We start from the raw sequence: 24,606 nt of genomic DNA, 5'->3' as shown, positions 1-24,606 counted from the left end.
AAGTGTAGGCCTGCAGCAATATGTTCTCAATTGAAGCTGATAAGGTTTTAAGTCTGCTTAAACTAAAATTCATATCAAAAGGTTCTTTTCAGGGCAATAATCATACTAAAGAGTTTAAACAGAGGTTACTCCGCTCAAATTCCTATTCCTACGCAAAACACAAGCTCCTGCTGCAGTTAAAAAATTATATTTATTATATAAGACCACGTAGTCCTACGTCACCATTGCGTGCAACCGCATAGCGCTGTCCCTTGTATTTTTTTTTTTTCGAAAGTACACGTTTATGTCATGCATGCTTTCCAGCTCCTAAGGCATCACTTTAACCAACTTCACTACCAAATAATCATCAAAAATGCTTTTACTAACCTAAGAATTATATAACCATTCTACTCCAACGCATGTCCGTTTTACCCTCACCCCCAAAAGAAAGTTCTACAATACATTTATTTTTTATTATTTAGTAAAAATGTTGAAAATGATACTGCTAAGTTAATATCTGTGTTTGATATCAACGAACATAAGTAAACTATGTCTAACGAGATATCCAAAATACACATATTTTCACCATAAACAACATCTACACACACAACATCTCAACACAAACCGGTTGAGGTAATTGCTATAGGACTCCTTTTAGTCACAATCAAGATGCTGCAACATTGTGTCACAGATGTGTGCTACTTGGGCAATCTCCGTAGGATGCCCATTTTACCCCCACCACCTCTATGCTTATTTGTTTACATAGGTAGGTATTGCTGGTTGATGGCACTTGTTGATGACTCAAAGTCGGTCGTAAAAAATGATGGTGCCTTTGCGAATGTGTGTTTGGACGAACGGAGCCACAAATGTCTGTCAATTTATCACTGGTTCTGAATGGCCCAAATGGCCAAGGGAAGCCCCATATCAATCCGATCATGAACTCAGTAGTGGCTGTGGTGTTGCTGGAATGATTTTTACGACCGACGCACCGGTTTTAAATAATCATTGCTAAATGGGGCACAAAATTTGCCAATGAAATTAGCATAATGATAATAATGATAATAATTACGATGATGATAATGACGTCTGCAGAAATACAGAATTTATGTGCCAGGCATTCGTGGAAAGTTTGTTCGGAACTTTTTATTACTATATCAACAAACCGTCATTATTTTCACAACAAATGGTTCATGTAATGGGCTCCGATCGGTTGAAAGTAGATAAATTATGTACATCTGCACGCTTGATCTGTTTAATCACGTTATTTTAATTATCGCTGAATGGATTGTTGAATCCAAGTGCAGCAGACAAAAAAAAATATGAGAATTTAAGTGACTTTTAAATTGTGTACCAACGCAGACACATTGTGTTCGTGTTTGCCAGTAATTACGCAATCACAACATCACCAATCATTCCAGAACTCCGGAGCCGTTAGAGGCATCACATTCTCACGATTTGTCAACTCCCTCTTTCCAGAGGAGGAGAGCATTTATCTGAGCACACAACGACATAACTATATCTGCAGTCATCGAGCGGTACGTTGATAGGTGTTGCTGCACGTGACGGGGAAGGACGGAATTACTGCAATCAATCTGTCATGGGAGCGCACTGATTAATCATTGCTTCCAGGCACCGATCGATTGCACGCAAACGTCATCTGTTGTCAGAGTTCTAAATTGAGTGCAGGTGGTAAGATAAAAGAGAGATGTTAAAAGAAATAAATGGTAATATTTAGAACTGTACTGGGATGTTTGAATGAGACGGAGCCGAGTTGATTTGTTTTGCATAAATTGTCTGCTACGAGTTTTATGTATTCTCGTTTTCCATCTATTGTTGATTTGATAATTATTATCACGGTTTACAACAATATAACATGTGTCGGATAATGAAAGATATTTTACAAAATATTTGAATGGCTAACACACAACAGACATATTTTAGCACTGTTTGATTCGTTAGTTCTTATGGTTAACCCTTTGTCTGAACCTTGGGGTCGAACGTCTGTTCACGGTTGTCTTTAAAGGTCTGCCCAGAGCTGAATCCCTGGATCAGATCAAAGATGAATTGACCAAATTACTTTTAGTTGAGCCAGTTCAAGTTATCACAATGAAAATGAAATCCCGTCCTGGCGATTCGCACAACGGGATTTCTAATGATTTTTATTAAGGTCACTCACGAAAATGAAGCAAATCCTGTGAAGGAAAATCCAAAGAAAATAAAATGTTCAAATGTTGGTGAATATCATAAATCCAATTTTTGGGAATTTAAGACTTGCCAAGTGGTCCCACAATCTCGTTCTAAGCGCCAGATAGGAAACGCTTCACGTTCACGACCAGGTACTGATTCCTCTGCTGCTAACAACGGTCAGTAAGTAACAAATTCTACATTCATTCCTGTAGGTACAAAACAGCTTACAAGCTTCATATTCTACATCTATACCTGCCGCCAGCAATGTTAAGCAAGTAAATTAAGCTACATATGCTGCTAATAGATTTCAAATCATTCAATTTTGAATTGCAATGCTCGATCTCTTAACCCTCCGTTACTCGCGCTGTTGTACTTTGTACAACACACATGAGGTTTCCATTGCCATTTTGTTGCTGAGTTACCAATCGATCTGAAACCAACGAGTATTCCTCAAAAAACTGATCTTGATCTAAACAAGCTAAACTTTGATTACAGTAAACACCTAAAAATGCGGATAATAGGGAAAATGTAAATGGAAACCGCGTAAACTGTGGCTATACTACGTGGGATTTGACTTCATTTATTACACCATGAAGTATAGCGAGATCCTGACCAGATAGAAAGTTACTGTCTCGTTGTTCAGGAGCTCAAAGCCTTGTCGCTGGCGGACAGTGGTTCAGAATTTTCTCAATTCGTAGCGCTAGTATTCGTGTGAAATTCTCGCATGATCTTAACCAGATAGAAAGTTACTGTCTTTCACAAAGTTTTTCAGGAGGTCAAAGCCTATTGCTTGGTGCTCAATAGTTCCGAATTCGCTCACTACGCGACGCTAGTACACACGTGAAATTCTCATATTAAATATCTCGAGTTCCCAACCAGATTTAAAGGTACTGTCTTCGGCATAGTTGTTCAGAAAGTCAAGGTTTTTTCGCAGGTGGACAGTAGATCAAAGTTTTCTCACTTTGCGGTGCTACTATACATCCCAAGTAACAATTCTGCAATCATTTGGCATCGACTCTGATTTATGATGGTTTTATAATGGCAATGAATAATCCATTTAGTTTAAATTCAGCATTTCACAGTGTAAAACGTTCCTGCTTAGTAGTTTACCTCTTTTCTGTTTTAAAAACCTTTTACAGTCTGGCGAGAAGTCAAAAACTGTCTTGTTTTAAAATTAAATTCCCACCATAAAACTGTTCTAAAAACCAATCATAAGCTTCATTAGCAATTTTTTATTAATGTCTTGATAAAATACTATATTAACCTGTTCTATCATTATAAAAGCAATCATAAAACCATTCGGTTTTAAATGAGTGTAAAATGCATATATTGTTGCCTTTTAGGATTTTAAAAGTGTATCATCAAATCTCCTCTAAATTTTAAGGATGGATCCTCATAGTGAATAAAAACCAAATTTATGACAAGGATATCTCGAAGGATAAACGAAGTTAGAGGAAAAATTCAAGCGAAGCTAACGACCAAAGGGAAGTCGATTTCAGTAAAAATTAGTTCTTTAGCAGCACGTCCGGTGGAACGGGTACCATCAACGACTGAGCATCTGGTGGAGAAGAGTGAAGTGAGCGTGGTCCTCAAATTCGTAAAACATTGTCAAAACAGTCTGAAAACAGACCAGCCTTCTCCAGACCTTGCGAATAGATGAAGATCGGAATAACTTGCGTCAGTACCAACAGCAAACCACTGAAACTGTCAGTTAGCGGACGCTAGTTGGTTTCCGATCCATAGTTGCGATTTTATTCGGTGAAAGGGTCATCACTTGGAAAAAAAATCATTCAACCGTACATTCCTGCATCGTTTGATGGTGCACTTCCAGAACCATCCGGAAGAAGGGATCTTCTCGGGAATGAACGAGGTTACAGCTGTGTGAAATTCGAAATGTTGTGAACACTTTCTGAGTAACTGCTTCCAAGCCATCGGGAGAGAATCGCCTGGAAGAACGCTGAATCGCACAGCGCAACTATCGAAAGATAAACAAACTTTGACGTTTAACATTTTGTAGGCAACATTGCCGCCATAAATGCTGCCATAAATCTGAACGGGTTAGGATCAATCAAAATGGCTTTAGATAAATACAATTCAGTCAACATGTTTTCTTCATAAATACCATTTCAAAACCTTATGAATTTGTTCATGATTTCTTGAAAGCAAAATAACTTTTTCACAAATGGCCCATGAAAATCAACTGTTATGCCTCCGCCATCTCACAATTATTTTGTTTGTATTTTACAATCTTCGATTTTCAATCTATATTTCCTTGGATTTAACTTTATTTCAGTTAATTTAGCAATGAGAAAATATTTAGAATGCAAAAAATCATGAGAAATAAAATCTCGGCGAAGCTCAATGATCGATCTGAAGAATATATTTTTTTTCTTAATGTTAAATAATTGGTAAAATCGATGTTGGGCGGACTCAAGTTTTTCGATGTTATCACGTACATTTCACATCAACCTAAAACTAGGCCACTTCATGATAACTATTTTATAATTTTTACAATTCGGCAGGATGTTTATACAATCAGTTTTTATTTTAATTATTTTGATAAGATCGGATGGTATTTATGAATCTTTTTTATCTTGATTGTTGTTTTTTCTAGTGAACTTAGTTAGCAGCTAGGGTAAATGGCTCGGATAATGGTTTTAATTGTTGCCAAATAGCTTTTATTGTAGCTTAAATACGGTTTTGAAATGAATCTCAATGCGTTTATCGTTCAACCATTTTGCAGTAAATAAATCTTGAAGAGCTTTGAGAACTAGATGGTCAACTAGACAGATTCTAGCATCAATGAGGTTTTGGTGGATGCATCAATGGCAAAGCATTCTTGATCAGGGTTTTATGAATGTTCTTTTATAGTAGCTTTGTAGTATTTCATAAAACTTAAAATGTTACTTGGGATGTGAAACTCTTGCATATAAAATATCTCTAAATCCTGACCAGATAGAAAGTAAATGGATTCGGCAAAGTTTTTCAGGAAGTCGAGATCTTTTTGTTGGATGGCAATAGTTCAGAATTTTCTTACTATACGGCGCTAGTATATAAGTGCCTTTCTCGCATATTCAATAGCTCGAGATCCTGTACAGCTAGAAAGTTGCTGTCTTCGGCAAAGTTATTAAGGAGATAAAGATCTTTTGGCTGGTAAACAGTAATTTAATAATTTTCTCACCACGTGGCGTTAAAGGGTGATACGGTCAAAATTTGGTCAATATCAACTTGACGTATTTCTTTCAATTTTGCATTTAAAAAACCTGAACACCCCTCATTTTGAAGGTGTGTGTGTGTAGAATGTTGCTCCTATTTTGATTTTGGAATTCACTCTTCAGTTGTCAAAATGCCGTCCAAGCAAGAAGAGCAGCGTATCAAAATTTTGCTCGCGCATCGCGAAAATCCGAGCTACTCGCACGCAAAGTTGGCAAAATCGCTAAAAGTTGCCAAATCAACCGTTACAAATGTAATTAAAGTATTTGGGGAACGTTTGTCGACAGCCAGGAAGTCTGGATCGGGGGGAAATCGAAAACCGGAAGCCGCTGAGACGACAAAGATAGTTGCCGGTAGTTTCAAGCGAAACCCTAACCTCTCTCTCCGAGATGCCGCAAATAAGCTGGGTGTATCGTCTACAACCGTGCATCGAGCCAAAAAACGAGCCGGACTATCGACTTACAAGAAGGTAGTGACTCCAAATCGCGATGATAAACAAAATACGACGGCCAAAGCGCGATCCCGGAGGCTGTACACGACGATGCTGACGAAGTTTGACTGCGTGGTAATGGACGACGAAACCTACGTCAAAACCGACTACAAGCAGCTTCCGGGACAGGAGTTTTATACGGCAAAAGGAAGGGGAAAGGTAGCAGATGTTTTCAAGCACATGAAACTGTCAAAGTTCGCAAAGAAATATCTGGTTTGGCAAGTCATCTGTACCTGTGGCTTGAAAAGCAGCATTTTCATAGCTTCCGGGACTGTCAACCAAGAAATTTACGTGAAAGAGTGTTTGAATAAACGTCTGCTGCCTTTCCTGAAGAAACACGGTTGTTCCGTACTGTTTTGGCCGGATTTGGCATCTTGCCATTACGGTAAAAAGGCTATGGAGTGGTACGCCGCCAACAACGTGCAGGTGGTTCCCAAGGACAAGAACCCTCCCAACACGCCAGAGCTCCGCCCAATTGAGAAATACTGGGCTATTGTCAAGCGGAACCTAAAGAAGACCAAAAAAACTGCTAAGGGCGAGCAGCAGTTCAAGGCAAACTGGCTTTCTGCGGCGAAGAAGGTGGACAAGGTGGCTGTACAAAATCTGATGGCAGGGGTCAAGCGTAAGGCCCGGCAATTCGGATTTGGAAAAGCGGAAGCCTAACTGAATATTTTTCCTGCATTTTATACTAATTGAACTTGAAAAAGAAATTTAATTTGATTTTTTAAATAAACGATTTCACCGATTTACACGCGTTTTCCCTTGACCAAATTTTGACCGTATCACCCTTTAGTATACATGTACGCTTCTCGCAAATTTGAGGTCCTGATCTGATAGAAATTTACTGTCTACGACAAAGTTGTTCAGGAAGTCAAGCTATTTTGGCTGGTGGACAGTAGTTCAGAATTTTCTCACTTCATGGTGCTAGTATACATGTGAAATTCTCGCATATACAATATCTTAAGTTCTTGACCAGATAGAAAATTACTGTTGTCGGCAAAGTTGTTCAGGATATCACCAAATTTTTGCTCGTGGACAGCTGTTCAAAATTTTCTCACTACGTAGCGCTAGTGAAATGTGAAATTCTCACCTGTAATATATATCTAGAGATCCTGACCAGATAGAAAGTTACTGCCTTGAACAAAGTTGTTCAGGAGGTTTAAGCCTATTTTTGGTCAACAATGTTTCAGAATTTTCTCACTACGCAGCGCTAGTACACACGTGAAATGTTCACGTATAAAATTTCTCGAGATCCTGACACAATAGAAAGTTACTGTCTTCGGCAAAGTTGTTCAGGAGGTCAAGGTCTTTTGGCTTGTGAACAGAAGTTCAGAATTTTCTCACTGTGACTGCGCTAGTATACACGTGCAATCCTCATATATGCTACAGCTCGAGATCCCGAACAGCTAGAAAATTACTGTCTTCGGCAAAGTTGTTTAGGAGATCGAAGTTTTTTTGCTGGTGAACAGTAAATAGTTCAGAATATTTTCGGTATGCGGCGCTAGTGTGCATGTAAAATATTTGTATATGCTATAGCTTAAGGTCAGGAAGTAACTGTCATCGTCAAAGTTGTACATGCGGCAAAGTTCTTCCGGATGATGAACATGCAAATGTGTTTTGTTCAAAGCTCTCTCATTTGAAGTCCAATTTTTGATCTCCTTAGGTTATTTGAATGGTATAAATAGGTATAGCATGAGAGTTTTACTACAACTTTTAGTTTCATTTTTTTTCCAAGTCAATTCTGAGAAAATCAAGCATGATTCTTCAAAGTAATTTTTGAAAAACAGTGTAACTTTGGGTGAACCATTGGTAAACAAAATTTGAAAATGATATTGAGCATTTTGCCTCTTCGTATTTCCATTCAAAATCTTTGAAATATTCCAAAAAGAACAAAAATTGAACGTTTTAAGGGCATGTCTTTAAATTTATGATCGGGAGTGTTTACCGTTCTTTTGACGGTTTTAATCAAGAGTACCAACGCGCGCAAAACTTAGCATGGACATGGACTTTCTCTTGCGTGCGAAATGCCTGGCGTTCACTTGATTTATTGATAATGTCGAAATGCCGAGATGGGTAGTCCCATTCGGATCGAGCTCAAAATCAGAATCGCTGTTTATTGAACATGCTTATCCTTTTATACAAATTTGGTTATATTGGTTTATGTGTGGTAGAGTAAGATATCTACCCAAGTAACCAAAAGTTCCGCATTCAATGATTAAAATCACTTCCAAGTTCCGTAAAGTTCAAATAAAGTTCCGACCGAACCTTCAAGTTCCATAAAGTTCAAATAAAGTTCCGACAGAACTTTCAAGTTCCATAAAGTTCGAATAAAGTCCCGACAGAACTTTCAAGTTCCATAAAGTTCTAATAAAGTTCCAACAGAACTTTCAAGTTCCATAAAGTTCAAATAGAGTTCCGACCGAACCTTCAAGTTCCATAAAGTTCAAATAAAGTTCCGACAGAACTTTGAAACCACATGAAGCAATCCGCACAAGTATTTATTAGTAACAACATTTAATGTACGTAAATATTAAATGATCAGCGGCCAGAATATATCATAATTCTTATATTTATGCAGTGCATCAACATTCCATTCAAACATTAAAAAAAAATTAAAGCGATATTTCCTGGATTTGAACCCGTGTAATCGGCATGCGATCTACGAACGCTAACTACTGCGCCACAAATTAATCAAGGTGTTGTGTTTCGTATTCAAGTCAGTCAGCTGGCACTGAAAACTCCAACAGTAGGCGAGACAACAGCTCACTTTATTATATCTCAGATGACACAGCGGTTCGTGCTGGGGCTCGCACGCAGAAGGACTGGGTTTAATTCTTCACACAGCGCCAATTCTACTTCCAATGCTTATAAATCAAAACACATTAATAATACCTACTTTTAGGTATAAGGTATAATAAGGTATAACTTTCATAAAAGTGCGAACTATACATAGAATTTGGTGTACAGGACAAAAACCTTTTTGAATTTATTTTCTGAAGTTCCGTTCAAGCTCCGCCAGAAGCTGCTTAGAATGCTCTTGAATTATGATATCGGAACTTTCAAGTTCTTATAACGACTTAAAAATGAGGCTGCTTAGAATTCTATAGACCACCACCAACCAAGCTGCTTAAGCCACAAATAGCCTTTTATCAGAACTTTTGGTTACTTGGGTATGGTTTAGAGTGAGACGACTAGAGTGACATATAATTTGTCCGAAATTGCTCATCCTAGCATAATCGATAAGTTTACATGTACTTTACTTAAGCGCTTGGCGTTGTCATCCGAAACTTTTCCTACTGCGCGAACGACCTCGGACCACACCGGTAGGGTGGAGAGAGACGAGAGCGCGCTGAAAGTCCAGTATCGAGTGGCTACACATATGGCTCGTTTAGAATTGCATAATTGCATTCTTTTTACCCGGGCGTTGCCTTTGCTGTCCGGGGGTGAATGAATATTTACTGTTTTGGTTGTTTAGTTATGTCAGGGAATGGAATATCATATTTGTTAATTTGTATTTTACTGCAATAGGGAATGGTATGCCACAAGTGTACGGTTTTATATTTTTTTCGATTCAACTGAGCAAAAGTGTCTCACTCTCTGAGTTAGTCTCGTTGTCCGTACACACGTAAATACACCGATTTTTTTTTTGTCCTAGACCCCTCGATAAGACACTTTGAAATTAGCCTTAAATGAAAGGGAGACTCTAATCATTCATTTGGTGGAAGACTCAGCAATATTGATCTTTTAAGATAATGTTTTCCATCTGAGATACGTGTTACCACTAATTTATCAGAGGTATACAAGTGGAACGACTCACCTCAATTTATGTATCCACAAATCTGCATGAAAATCTTCACCAGTAAAAGAAATCCAGAATATATTTGTCATATCCCACTCAGGCTGACGTAAATTGTGTTTTTATTTTATGATATTTGATATGCGAGATTTTCCCGCCAAGTTTTGGGAAATTACTGAACTACTGTTCATCAGCCAAATATATCTAAGGCGAAAATTGCACGTGTATACAAGCGCAATGATGTGAAAAAAAAAATTAATTTCTGTCTATCAGACAAAAGGCCTTGGCTCCCTGAACAACTTTGCCGAAGACAGTAACATTCTATTTGGTCAGGATCTCGTGATATATCTCGTGACTGCTTGCTGCAGGACCAAGTGCCACGTCGTCCGAAGCGGTTATGAGCAGAGGCACGACAGCAGCGCTGTTTTATATCTTTTCATATTCAAGACGAAGGATGTGCAACCGACCCGACAGGATTTCCCGCCATTTTTTTTATGAATGGGGTGGGGCAGAAAGTAACTTTTGTGTAGAATATGTAAAAAAGGGTGGACTTCGGATGTGAATCTATATTTGGTACCAAATATGTTTTAGTCATTTGTTGATAAATCACAAACAAAATATCATCAAAATGACCTGGGTGAACAATTATTTTCTTGGCAAACGGGTGAAGTTAATTTATTTTAATTGTTAGTTGATTTATCGAAAAAAAGGTGATCGTCAAAGTTCATTTTTTTTTCAGGTTGCCATTATTGTAGGAAGAGGGGTACATAATTGTTCATAAATTCCATCGTTCATACTAGTTACCGTCTCTCCTTCGACATCGCTGGTTGTCAAGGTGATCGATCCCCTGCGTAGACAATTGACCATAGCAGAATGATGTGCAACCAAGTGGTACTCATTTATGATGTCTGGGTTTGGGGAAAACGTTTATTTCATGAAAACAGTGATAAAATTATAAAACGCGCATTTTTCAAAAGTTTTTTGATTAAAAAATTGAAAAGTATTTATTTCAGAAGATTTTTTAAGTAATATCTTATCGATTGGCGTATTTGGATTTGAATTTCATCTATAAGTGACAAAGTTACAAGCGTTCAAAACCTAACACTATTTCACCACACATATTTTTTGATTTGCCCCCCAGTATAGTAGTTCTACGTAGAAAAAAATAGCAAAAATTGACTAAACTAGCGATTGAAAAAATAGGTCCAACCACATCAGTTTTTGGATAGGTCCAACCAGAATCAATTACCATAATGTGAAATTTTCTCAGCTGCATCTTTACTGCACATTTTAATTGACAGCCAGGATAAATTAATTAAGAATATGATATTCTTTCGACATACTCCATAAACTGTTCGGCAAACAACATTTGTTTGCTTGGCGCGAAGAATTGAGCAAAACATCCAGGCTACTATGTACAAGATACAGTGTTGCGCTGAATGTAGTGGATTGATCATAGCAGAAAGTTATCGGCATAGAATCAAAAGTGGTCTTCAGCAAAGCTATAGCTGAAAAAATTTCACAGATAGCAAGCCTATCCGTAAATTATCATGAGGGTAGGGTGTTGAGAACAAAAAGTTCACTTTTCCCATAGTAGTTCCCATATAAACTTCAAAGGGCCAGTGCAGTATGAATCCGCATTCGAAAAAGCTCAAATTTTGAGAGAACAATTAGAACCTGATTTAGAATCTGTTGAGCCTGATTGAGCAAAATCGATATTTTGAACCACCCTAGTGCATATGATAGTCCTAGATCCTAATTCATACATTTAGCATCAGAACAAGTGATTTAAAATAAACCGGGGAGCTCTAGGAGACGATCTATAAATAACGTAGCATTCTAGGGGGAGGGGGTCTGCAGAAGTTAGGATCGACCATTCATTATGTATAACAAAATACGCTTCGAGAGGAGAAGGGGGGTCTTAAATTGGTCATACATATGCTAAAACATTTATGGATGGTCCCTAGGATCTTCTTTGTGAATTGACGACTTTTACGGATAGTCCAAATCTCCCGGAGCACAAGTCCGGGGTCTACATTTTGGTCCCAGATTAAAATGGCTTCAATGTTGACCTATGGATCTAATATTGGGCCCATCGTTAAAAATCTGCTATTTATAAATTTTATCTAGATAACGGACAAAATACGGTACTAATGGATATTTTTGATTGCTATTGAAAATTTAGTCGATTGCTGAATTTATGTATGGGCCAAAATTAGGAGAATATAGGCCAACATTACATCCATTTCCCCTTTCATCATTGAAAGTTATTTTTAACAATTTTAAATTGAAAACAATAATTACATTTCACAAATAGCAACGCTTGGGTCGGTTGCTATCGCGCTGTCACATTTTTTAACCCGCTGTTCTCCGAGAGGCAGATTGTTATTCCCCGTACTTGAATAGCAACCCCCGGTGCGGTTACTGCGGTATGCTGGAGGCTGCAAAAATAGCTTTAGCAAAGCATTGGTGAGGGTGGCCTGAGTGAGAATAATGAAGAATATTGATTATTTTGCTTTCAAGCTTCATATTTATGAACCTTACGTCCGTACATTTTAACTGCGATTTTGACAGTCACAGATGTTTTTACTGTCAAATCGTTGCTTTACCGTAGCGTGACGGATTTAATATAAGTCAGATCAAAGTAATTGTAATGCAAATAAAAAATTCCAGAATGATTTACGCTGCACTTCCAACAATTCGCACCAAACCTTTTTTTCCATTTGTGTGCCGAGCATTTTGCACACATGATTCACTTTTTAGCATGTTCCAAAAAAGGAAACTGAAAGAAAACCGAAGAAAGTGAGCAAAGTATTCCCCAACAACCTTCCTTCCCCGCTACTTCCGAAGAAAATTAGCGTCCTAGACAAAACAAAAGTAAAAGTTAGTGAGTGAAAGTTACAAACAAATGCAAAAACCGCATCGCCTTCAGATGGGTTTGTAAAATTTCCTATGACCGAAAAGTCCCATTTTCGCGACAAGATTGATGATTCTTTTTCCTCTTACTCTTCACTAACTCCGACAGGCGCTAATTTGGGAATGTCAGGACGTGATGCGGAAGTGCCATTTACCTGCGGAAGAGAGAAGAATAAACGAAAATCACTTCATTAGTACGTGTTGATTAATTAACGGGTCCTCGTATTAATCTTCGCAGTCTTCCGAATGACAAATGACGAGGAAACGAACAAAATTACTTCTACTTCCGTTCTAACCCAAATCAGAATGCCATTATGAAATGTTTAGATGGAATTTCCTAAGTGAACTGAATATTTCATTTCCGAGATCCAATGGGACGAGCCGCGCGAATGAACCTTCTTCGAAAGCGTCCCAAATCTCCCATCCCCACAGCCTAGCATCGAAATGAGATCGCAATAATTAAATTAACACGTCTTCTTTTCGTTTGTTTCTTATTACAGAATCCAACCCCCTCCCTTCTCAACGTCTCTGCATCATCATCATCCAGCAAGTGATCATTCGAATCGTCTCGCTCAATTGTGGCAGTTCAGTTCTCCGGCCGACCGAGTACCTCCCCAGTGAGCACACGAGCGCAAACGAGGGTGGGAGGTGAAGATATTTGACGATACTTCATTTATTAGTCACGTTATGTTAATTGTTGTCAGTGCTGCGAAGAGCGGTGTTTGCTGGAACGATTAAGAATCGGATCGTGTTGTGGTGATAGTCCGTCCAGTTTGAGAAGAGTACTTCAGCGTGAAAAATGAAGAACATTGTGAAGGGAGCTGCGTTGATTGCGCAGTTCTTGGGAGTGCTTGTTTTGGCAGCTTCGGCTCAGAATGCAGACCCCGTCCTGTACCCACCCACCCCCGGAACGCCAACGACCCAGGCCGACAGACAGTTTCGAGTGGTTTACGAGTGGAATGTTATGGATTTCGCTTACACCACCGAGGATGACCGGGCACGTGCTCTGTATAGCGGGGAGTACATTCCGAAGAATGTTCTGATTTCGGACGTTAAGCCCTACGCCAATCGATTGTACGTGACGGTGCCACGGATGCTGCCTGGCGTTCCGGCTACGCTCGGCTATTTCGTACGCCCGGAGAACAATGGACGCACGGATCCGGAAATAGTGCCATTCCCGTCGTGGGCGATGAACGAAAGGGGAAATTGCTCGGCATTGCAGTTCGTCCAGGGCATCGCCATCGACAAGTATGGCATCATGTGGGTGGTCGATTCCGGACGGACGGAAACATTGCAGAGAGGTGAGTTAAAGGGAAACTATATGGTTAAATGGTATGCATGAGCTTGCCCGACGGACTGGACGGGTGGTTAGTTATTCTGAACTGCGTATGCCTAATGAGTGCAATCAATTAAAGCCTATTTGAGGAATGTGTTGATGCCAACCCGAGCAGGAATGAATATCTCGATATCTTAAATTGGTATGGATGAGCCTGACGAAAAATTAATACCAAAAAAATGTTACCACAATACCAGTCCAATACCAAATTATGCAAATGCAATACCATAGCAATACCACACAGGTAGTCTTTTGGTATCCAAACATATTTTTTTGTTATTTACAAAGTATTTTGCATGCAATTTGGTGGTATTATTCTTTGGCTATTTACCTCTTATGTCGTGCTGATCAACACCAAGCTTCGATAACAAGCCAGAATTAGGTATTCATTAGTTATTTTATCCTGCTCGGGAATGGAGACTGATGGTATTTTACTAACTAAAATAGAACTCTCTCGTAAATATTCACATTTCATTACTTTCAGACGAAAGCCCGGTAAAAGTTTCCTCCAAAATATGCCATACGTAGTGTGCGCAATTATTGATCACGTTCGATCACTGATAACCATTGAAATTATGGTAAATTAGCAATATTATGATTTTATTACTATTAAAGTTACTTTAACACTCATTCGTGACATGTCCGAGGATAACATTTGAATTCGTGACTTTGACGTGAGAGGTATGAATGTTAACCAGAACGGTAGGTCCGTCCCAAAAAATTAGGAACTGGTTACCCATTAAGAATGACCCTTTCCACCCTTGTAGAAAAATTAAAAAAATGCTGTTTATATTCAATAGCTATACCCATCCGGGAAATGTACGTTTCAATTACAGATTTGCATGAACAACATACAGAACTTGAAGTGTTTCGTGACACGAAAAGATTCAGTAATGATTATGATGTTAATTTTTGACGTAGACTACGTCTTACGGGAAGGTACTGGGGGTAAATCGAAAATCTAGAATTGCGACCGTCACGAAAAGGTGTAATTTTTTGAACGCTATAAGCTTTGTCATTTATTGATGAAATTAAAATCCGAATACACCAATCGATAGGAAATACCTTTCGTAAGCTGTTGAAATAAACTTTTTTTTTAAATTTTTCATAAAAACTGTTTTAAAAATGGACAAATAAAAAGTGATAATTTTATTACTGTTTTCATGAAATAAACGTTCTCCCCAAACCCAGTCCTCATAATCAAGTACAATTTGGTTGCACATCGAGCTGCTTGAATCAGAAAAGTTATAAAACAGCGCTGCTAATGTTCCTCAACTCACTCTTTGCTCGACTGTTGAGCTGTTCAGTTCGTTTTCTTTTTCGCTCGAGTTCTCGCTTCGATTCGGTTTGTGCTGTCGCGTTGCGCCGTGGAAGCGTCGCCACCTTCGCGCGTTCTGGCAAGTTTACTGCAACTTGCCAACACGAAACAAATGGTGCGTAAACGTACCAATGATTCAGCAGCGGGCCCTTCAAAGAAGGTGGTAATCCAGCACAGCGCGTCGAATGATGAAGCTGGAAAACGGGTACTGCAAACCAACCAGTTTGCGGTGCTGCCCGAAGAAAATGGCGATGGTGACGTCGTTCCCATCGCTGCAAGAGAGCGGATTCCCCCGCTTTTCACGCCGGAGAAGGATGTTGCCAAGCTGCGTGCCGAACTGGCAAAACACAAGCTGCTGCCTCGCTTCAAGCTTTGCAGCATCGGCACCAAAATCATGTGCTCCAGCCTGGAGGAGTACAATCAAACAGGATGTTTCCTAAAGGAAAACAACGTTGACTTCTTCACGCACGATCTGCCATCGAGCAAGCCACTGAAGCTGGTATTGCGTGGATTACCGTCGTTCGAGGTGGCTGTGGTTAAATCCGAGCTGGAGCGGCTTGGGCTCAAACCTGAGGCGGTGTTCCCAATAAACCGGCGTTCCAACCACAACACCAGCTTCCGTGACCAGTTGTTCCTGGTGCACTTCACGAAGGGATCCACCAGTTTGGCGGCTCTGAGATCCAAAATCCGGGACCTGTTTCAGGTCATCATCAGTTGGGAGCATTACAAATCACAACATCGTGATGTTACGCAGTGTATGAACTGCCTCTCCTACGGCCATGGCACCAAAAACTGCCATATGAAGACTATCTGCGGCAAGTGTGCTGGAACTCACTCGACTGCGTCCTGTGAGCAAGATGATGACATCGAGCCAACGTGTGTCAACTGCGGTGGTAACCACCAAGCCTCCAATCGCGGATGTCCCAAGCGAGTGGAGTTCATCAATATCCGTCGGAAGGCTACGATCAATAATCAGCCCGGTCGCCTCCGCAATCATCGTTCGCCTCCTGCACGCACGGAAGTCCAGTACCCAGCTCTCCAGCCCCGTCGACATGTTCCGAACTTAGAACCACTTCCGCTCAACAACCAACAAGTCAAGCATGTGAGTATTCCTAACAATCGAACAGTCCAGCATCGTCTCGCTGCTGCTGCTGCCCAGCCAATGCCAGGTCCCTCCACCGCCCCTGGTTTATCATACGCTGGTGTTGTCTCAGGTGAGCCTGTCGACGATTCTCCGTTCACCTCGGAGGAACTTGTGACGCTCGTGGCCGAGGTCATCATCATCTTGCGCACCTGCAAGACTCGATCTGAACAGCTTCATGCTGCCCTGTCCCTTGTCACTAAGTATGGACCGTGAAGCCATCAAGATCGTAAATTGGAACGCTTGCTCCTTGAAGAGCAAAAACATCGAGTTTGTTGAGTTTCTCAATGAACGAAACATCGACATTGCCATCATAACTGAAACCCACCTGAAGCCTGAAACAAACGTCTACCTTCCCGATTTCCGGCTCGTGAGGCTAGATCGAACCAACTCTGGAGGAGGAGGAGTGGCTATTGCAATAAGGAGAAACATCTGCTGTCGACTGATGAAGATCATCGAAGCCGTAGGGGTGGAAGTTTCTACTCCTATCGGCCCCATCACCATCGTCGCGGCTTACTGCCCCAAACAAGTCAACATCAGGGACGGATCGGCAGCAGATCTGCGACGAGATATTATCAAGCTAACACGACGACGGGAAAACTTTATCATCGCTGGCGACCTGAACGCCAAACATCAAGCTTGGGGCAACAATCGGCGCAATCAAAACGGCACCATCCTGAACAACGACCTGCAGGAAGCGCAGTACAACATCTTGAGTCCGGAAACTCCCACCCGGTTGAGTCGGTCCGGTGTTCACGCTACCATCGATATCTTCATCAGCAACATGGGCAACAACATCGCTCAACCTATCACCTATCAGGAACTCAGCTCGGACCACTACCCGGTGGTGACTGAGGTGGGATCCTCCGTAAATCGATTTGAAGCTTTCCGGCGCAACTATCATCGTGTTGACTGGGGTCAGTTCCAACATTGCGTCGACACCGCTGTAGACTACGATGTCCAACCGGAATCGTCCGAAGATGTTGACCGGTGTCTGCGCTCCATCGATCAAGCAATTTCCCGGGCCAGGGAGCTACATGTGCCAGTATCCAGACAGGTGAGTAATACTCTGAACCTTGACAGGCCTACTAAAGACCTCATTAGACTCCGCAACACGATTCGTAGGCAGTACCAGCGTTCTGGGCTGCCTAACCTGAAGACCAATTGCAACCGTTTGAACAAAATCATCCAAGCCAGGATGGTGGATCTCAGAAATATCGATTTTGCAAACAAGATTCGCTCTCTCCCAGATTGTGCTAAGCCATTCTGGAAAATGGCAAATATTTTGAAAAATAAGCCGAGGCCCATTCCTCCCCTTTCCTCTCCTAACCAAAATTCGGACCCATCTTTACTAATAACCCCATTTGAAAAGGCCAATGCTCTTGGACAACACTTTGTAAATTCACATAACCTTGGCCACGCCATGGTGAGTCCCCACGAGCCTGCAGTATCACAGGCAATGGCTAGTGTCGCTGCCACCCCCGTAGTTGTCCCTGACGAAAGTAGAATATCGGCTGATGAGGTGATAGCAGCGATTAAATCAACAAAGAACATGAAGGCCGCTGGTGTCGATGGAGTGGTCAACCTCGAGCTGAAAAACTTGAGTGTTGACTTCTTCAAGCACCTTGCAGTGGTCTTCAACAAGTGTTTAATGCTTGGCTACTTCCCTGCATGCTGGAAGTTAGCCAAAGTTATTCCAATTCACAAACCTGGCAAAGACCCTACCAGTGCCAAAAGCTATCGCCCCATCAGCCTCTTGTCCTCCATCTCGAAGCTATTCGAAAAATTGATACTCAGCCGTCTGCTGGTGTTTTCAAATGATAATAACATCTTTCTCAAAGAGCAATTCGGGTTTAGGAAAGGCCACTCTACCATCCACCAACTCGCACGGGTTACTAAAATCATCAAGCGGAACAAGTCCGTTTCCAATACATCTGCCATGGCATTGTTGGACGTCGAGAAGGCGTTCGACAATGTCTGGCATGATGGTCTAGTGTACAAGCTGCATCGATACAACTTTCCGAACTACCTCGTGAAGATCATCAAAAACTACTTGTCGGGCAGATCATTCCAGGTCTACTTGAACAATGTCTCCTCTGATACGTTCAACGTTGATGCAGGGGTCCCTCAAGGTAGCCTGCTTGGGCCTATCCTATTCAACATTTTCACGTCAGACGTTCCTCCCCTGCCGGGTGGTGGTATCCTGTCAATGTTCGCAGATGACACCTCCATCATCTATAAGGGTCGAGTGATCCGTGCTCTGGCGAGTAAACTACAATCAGGCCTGGATGTTTTGTCCGACTATTTTAAGAGCTGGAAGATTTGTATCAATGCAGCTAAAACACAAACCATTCTGTTTCCACATTCGTATTCACCTCGGCTTGTCCCGCCTGCTAACGTCAAGATCCATCTTGATAGCACTCCCATTGAATGGTCGAGTGAAGTAGTCTACCTTGGTCTCACCCTCGATAGCAAATTGCTATTCCGATCCCATGTGGACAAGACATCCACCAAGTGTAACATCTTGATCAGGTCGCTCTACCCTCTGATAAACAGGAAGTCCACCCTGTCCCTCAAAAACAAGCTTGCTGTCCACAAGCAAATCATTCTGCCGGCTATTGAGTATGGTATGCCAATCTGGGAGAGTTGTGCTAAGTGCCACCACTTAAAGCTTCAGAGGATCCAAAACAAGATCCTCAGAATGATCCTTAACAGTCCACCGCGAACTCGTAATTCTGAGATTCACCACCTGGCCGGTCTTCAAACACTCGAGGAGCGAAAGACTTCCACGCTGGAAAGGTTCAGAGTCGCCTGTCTGCGATCAAACCACCAGATCATTCGTGATTTGGCAACCTAGTTTAAGTAGTTAGGTGCTCAAGTAGGTAGGTTATCAAATTTTTAAATTCAAACCAAAACAATCCCACAAAGGGTATCCTGTAAATTAGCGCTAAACGCAATCATCACATTAGAATAACCAATTAACTAGAACAAAGATGAAGAGCCAAAGGCTAACCAATTGAAATGTTAAATCAAATGTTGAAACATAAAACCCAGAAAATAAACGTAAATTTTACTACTACTTCCTCAACTCATTTTCGCATTGGACGGCGGGTAAGCAGGTAGCAGCAGCAGCAGTAGTAGCAAGCAGCAACAGCAGAAGCAGTTGGAAGGCGGTTCTTGTCAAGCGCGCAGAGTTCGAGTTTTGCACCTTGAACTTTGCGCGTCGTTCCCGAGATCATTGGCTGCTGGTAGCGGCGTCGCCTCGATGGCGCAAGCGCTCCTTGCCTGAATGATAACTACAAATCTCGATTACTTTTCGGAAGGACATATCAGCTTTTGTAAACAACGCATTTTATCGTCGGTTTGGCATAACTAATAGCTCGCCCCACATACTAACACCGCTAACAGGTTGGGAACATTTTCTCCTATCTGATGGTAGTACTAGCATGCGTGGGCGGGCTAGAAGCTACGCCAAATCGACGATCAAATGCATTGTTAACAAAAGCTGATACGTTCCTTCGAAAAAGTAATCGAGAAATACTTCTTGGGCTGTGAACCAATTGCCGAGTTAAATTTAACTCGTGGTTAAACGTGACATTTCGAAAATGCCGGAAATTGATCAGTTTTCCAACAGAATTCAGCCACGGTGACCAAAATTTAACTTCTAGTCGGTCCGAAATAACCACGCTCTTATAGCAGGGTTATTCGATAACTCATCTGTCACTTTTAAACACGAGTTAAATTCAACTCACCCATTGCGACACAGCCTTGGAAGTTAAATTAGGGCCATCCATAAATTACGTATATTTTGACCAATTAACTCCCCCTTCCCCCTCGGAGCGTGTTTTGCAATACACCTAATACATGGCCGGTCCCAACTTCTGAAACCCCTCTCCTCCCTCAACTACTACGTTATTTATGAAAGTTCCCTAATCATTGGGCAACACTGAAAGACAGCAGCACACACCACCCAAAATGGGTTGGACATCTATGCGAAATTTTGGTATTGATAGTCAATATTTCGCGATCAGAACATTTTAGCTTGAAATCCCTCCATTTAATTCTCGGTACATCTTTGATCTATTGATTGAATTAAAAACAATTCTTAATAGGTTTTTTTTTTAAAGATTTCGTGCGTTTTGTGAACGCTCATTCATTGTTTTGCATAAGAAAACGGGAACGGGGTGTTTGTGTGGTGATAAAAAGGATTTTCCTACACAGATTACAGTTTTCTGTACCAAGCACTGAAATTATCAGAAGGTACCTCTATTTATTCTCTTAGATTAGCTGTGAAAGTCCCTCCTACTTGGAAAATTATGCTATAGAACGGTTTATACAACCCCATTTTTTTTTTGCTGATGGGGGCGAGGCATAGCAAGCCGTTCGATTGCATAATTCTTCAAGTAGGAGGGACTTGCAATGATATCTCTTAGCATAAATAGAGCTACCGTCGAGTTTTTTTTCCAGTGCTAGGTTCTGAAATTCGACAGCGAGCGTTCAAACGGGCCTACTTGTAATGTTCGATTCTCTTCATCGATTTTCTGTTTACAGCTAAGCGAAACAATTCAAGCTGAACATTGCACTAGGTCCTAAGTAACACTGACAAGATTCTCTTAGTCGACTTTCTCCTTGAATCCACTCGGCCCAGGTATTTTCAGCACACATATCGATAAAATAAGTTTTTATCTAGCATCTAATACGACAAACACAACAAGAAACGATTATGTGCTCAAGTTATTAAGGCTGTGTCCAATTGGTGAATTTTTACTTAAATTTGACAGATGGAAAATTTTCAAATAAACCTGCTATTCCAGCAGACTTATTTCTGACAGACAAGCAATCAATTTGACAGACGCTTTCTCGAAAATCGGCCGATGTACAACAGAGGGATTTTCGATCATCTTAATTTATTTTCGAAGTGTCAAATCTAAGTGAAAATTTTCCAAATGGAACACAGCCTTAGTATTTTTTTTTTTATTTGTTCAATCGGTAGATAAAAGATGCACCGAGAACTTATTGGAGGGATTCATGGCTAATTGATATCATCTCGATCAACTATGAAATGTTGCGTAACATTGATGCAAAATTGTGCACTCCGTTTTTGTGTGTGCATTTATTTTTAGCGTTTTGAAGTTGAATCGCTGACGATCAATCTCATTACCATATAAAAATTTCAAGAGTACAGATAGCAGCTCTCACAAAACTTATAACAAAGAAACTGGAACTTCACGTTTGTTGCAGTCCAGTACACAAGGAGTTTCAATGTCATGAGTGATGTCACAACCGTCCAAGATTTATGTCCTAGAAATCTTGAAGTGATAGGGAATATCAGCCATCATGACGGTCATTGTTGGACGCTTCAATGAATCACTTGAAGAAAGCCTTACTCATATCTGATTGTAATTTAGGAACCAAATGAAATAGAATATGTATTCGCATTTTTATGAGGTTCTGAAATAAACCAAGTTTTACTAAGTAGGAAATCCAAAATATGTACATAGGACCGAAATTATAGGTTACTTCTACTGTATTTTAAATCAATATCTAGAAAAAATGCACGAGAATTTCACTACACAGCTTAACGTAGTCTACGTCAACCCTGCGGTCGTGTCTTGTACACAACCACACCATTTTTATTTTTTTTAAATAGGGGGATAGGGGCAAGAAGACCATACGGGGCGAGATGGGCCACCGTTTGTTTGGGCATTATACCTTTTAACTCAATCTAATTTTTTTACAAACTTGTTGAAAATGCTTCTCATATGTATCTCCATGTAAACCGTATCAAAATGCAATTACATGTCTAAGATAATAATGGCAATGTAACATTAGCTCAAAATCTCTAGAATATTATAATCAAGCATTGCATTCAGAAAACAAGCATTGCATTCACTATATAACATTTTACTGATCCGCTGGTTCTGCAGCCAGCAATACACGTAACTGTTGCTAAAAGAACTTATGTTTCTATTTCACATGATTCCTGAATGTTATTTTCTAGTGAAAACCTGTCAAAACGTTAACTTTTACTAGGGTGCTCATATTGCCCCGGACGGTTGTTGATCGGAGCAAAAACTGAAATTGTTCAAACATAATAATTTATTGAGTCTATCATATTTTATCCATAATTTGAACATTATTTATTATCAAACATATTCCAAAGCATGAGAATGATCACAGTTATCATACATTTATGAATGTTTTTCATGTGTTATGGTGTGTTTTTCTTAGGGGGACCATATTGCTCCTATCTACCCTATGCATGTTTGCTTATTTTTCGAACAAAGCTTGTTTCCCCCAATACATTGCATCTAGAAAATCATCTCGTGAAGGATTTATACAAAACTCTGCATTCTGGGTAACTTTCTTGTACGATGCAGTCCACTGCATGAACTGTCAATACAATTCGTGGGTTTCATGCAATACTTTCACAAGTCGAAAGAATTATTTTTTGGAGATTTTGAAGAAAAATGACGGCAAATAGTCGCAACACAGCCTTTCGATATTGCATGATATCGATGGTGAAGATGAGGATGAGCATGTCCAATGCCGAATAAAAAAAGGATATACTGCTATTTAATTAATATATTTTTGGTTTCATTTTTAATGATTTTTTATTAAGAATCTGAGGTTAAAATGTCTAGGGCAGAGTAGCAGTGATTCTATTTAAATCAATCCTGAACTAGTCCAGGTTGAGCGTTAAATCACGAACGAAGTGATAGACGACTAACTGACGAAGAAATCAATTAAAATAATGTGGTTCGCTGTAATAGAATTTTCTTAGAAGTTTGTGCCATCAGCCATCAGATGGGCTAGTATTTTTGTTTTGATTTAAACAAAGTTCATTTCTTGTGCAATGATCTTTGACAGTGTGCAAAAAGTGTATCATTTTGTCATTTTTATGCATTTCAGTTTTGAGAAGAGTGAAATAGATAGAACCAAAACATGCTAGTACATTAAGTGTTGCCATGTGGTACAATCCAGTAGTAGTGTTGCCATGTGGTACACTGAAAAATCGCAATAGCAGGTTTGAAATCAAAGTTTTCGAGCCGCTCCGTCTGTCACTTCGTTTGTGGTTAAATGCTTCCTGGTGATTCAACCGGTTGGTGGTTCTGTTGGTGTGCCAGATAGCGTATCTATGTCTGGAGCTCTACAACAGACAATGTTAGTGAATGCTTTTGCTTCAAAATCCGTGAAACATCTGGAAATCAATGCAGAAGTGCTTAAACTTCCCAATTCCGTGGCCATTTATACACTCCTGCGTTGGCTTTCCAAGATTCATATTAACCCTCCGTTATTCGCGCTGTTGTACTTTGTACAACACACGTGAGTTTTCCATTGCCATTTTGTTGTTGAGTTACCAATCGATCTGAAACCAACGAGTATTCCTCAAAAAACTGATCTTGATCTAAACAAACTAAACTTTTATTACAGTAAACACCTAAAAAATGCGAATAATAGGGAAAATGTAAATGAAAACCGCGTAAACTGTGGCCATACTACGTGGGATTTGACTTCATTGATTGCAACATGGAATATATCGAGATCCTGACCAGATAGAAAGTTACTGTCTCTGACAAAGTTGATCAGGAGCTCATAGCCTTGTCGCTGACGGACAGTAGTTCAGAATTTTCTCACTACGTAGCGCTAGTATACGTGTGAAATTCTCGCATGTGATACATCTCGAGATCCTGACCAGATAGAAAGGTACTATCTTCGGCATAATTGTTCAGCAGGACAAGGCTTTTTCGTAGGTGGACAGTAGTTCAGAGTTTTCTCACTTTGCGGCGCTACTATGCATGTGAAACTCTTTCATATAAAATATCTCTAGATCCTGACCAGATAGAAAGTAAATGTTTTCGGCAAAGTTTTTCAGGAAGTCAAGATCTTTTTGTTGGGTTACAATAGTTTAGAATTTTCTCACTATGCTGTGCTAGTATATACGTGCCTTTCTCGTATATTCAATAGTTCGAGATTTTGATCAGCAAGAAAGTTTCTGTCTTGGGTAAAGATGTTTAGGGGGTCAAGACTTTTTGACTGGTAAACATTAGTTAAGAATTTTCTCAGCACGTGGTGTTAGTAAACATTTACACTTCTCGCATATGCTACATTTCGAGATCCTGATCAAATAGAAAGTTACTGTCTACGACAAAGTTGTTCAGGAGGTCAAGGTTTTTTATCTGGTGAACAATAGTTTAGAATTTCCTCACTTCATAGTGCTAGTATACAT

At 40.2% G+C, this 24,606-nt stretch overlaps 1 protein-coding gene across 1 annotated transcript in view; it reads left to right on the top strand.

Moving 5' to 3' along the window:
* The window catches only part of LOC135712523 (protein yellow-like), a 61,066-nt gene that overhangs the window by 27,888 nt on the left and 8,572 nt on the right, over window positions 1–24,606 (top strand). The window contains exon 2 of the mRNA XM_065235478.1: window positions 13,082–13,882. Coding sequence (XP_065091550.1) covers window positions 13,381–13,882 — 502 coding nt within the window. The 5' untranslated portion in view covers window positions 13,082–13,380. The remainder of the gene's footprint in view (window positions 1–13,081; window positions 13,883–24,606) is intronic.

The sequence above is a fragment of the Ochlerotatus camptorhynchus genome, unplaced genomic scaffold (assembly GCF_037179485.1).
Source record: "Ochlerotatus camptorhynchus isolate MF236.1 unplaced genomic scaffold, CSIRO-AGI_Acam_v1.1 ptg000491l, whole genome shotgun sequence".
Classification (NCBI taxonomy): Eukaryota; Metazoa; Arthropoda; class Insecta; order Diptera; family Culicidae; genus Ochlerotatus; species Ochlerotatus camptorhynchus.
The sequence above is the reverse complement of the archived record's forward strand: the minus strand, read 5'-3'. Positions and strand labels throughout refer to the sequence as shown.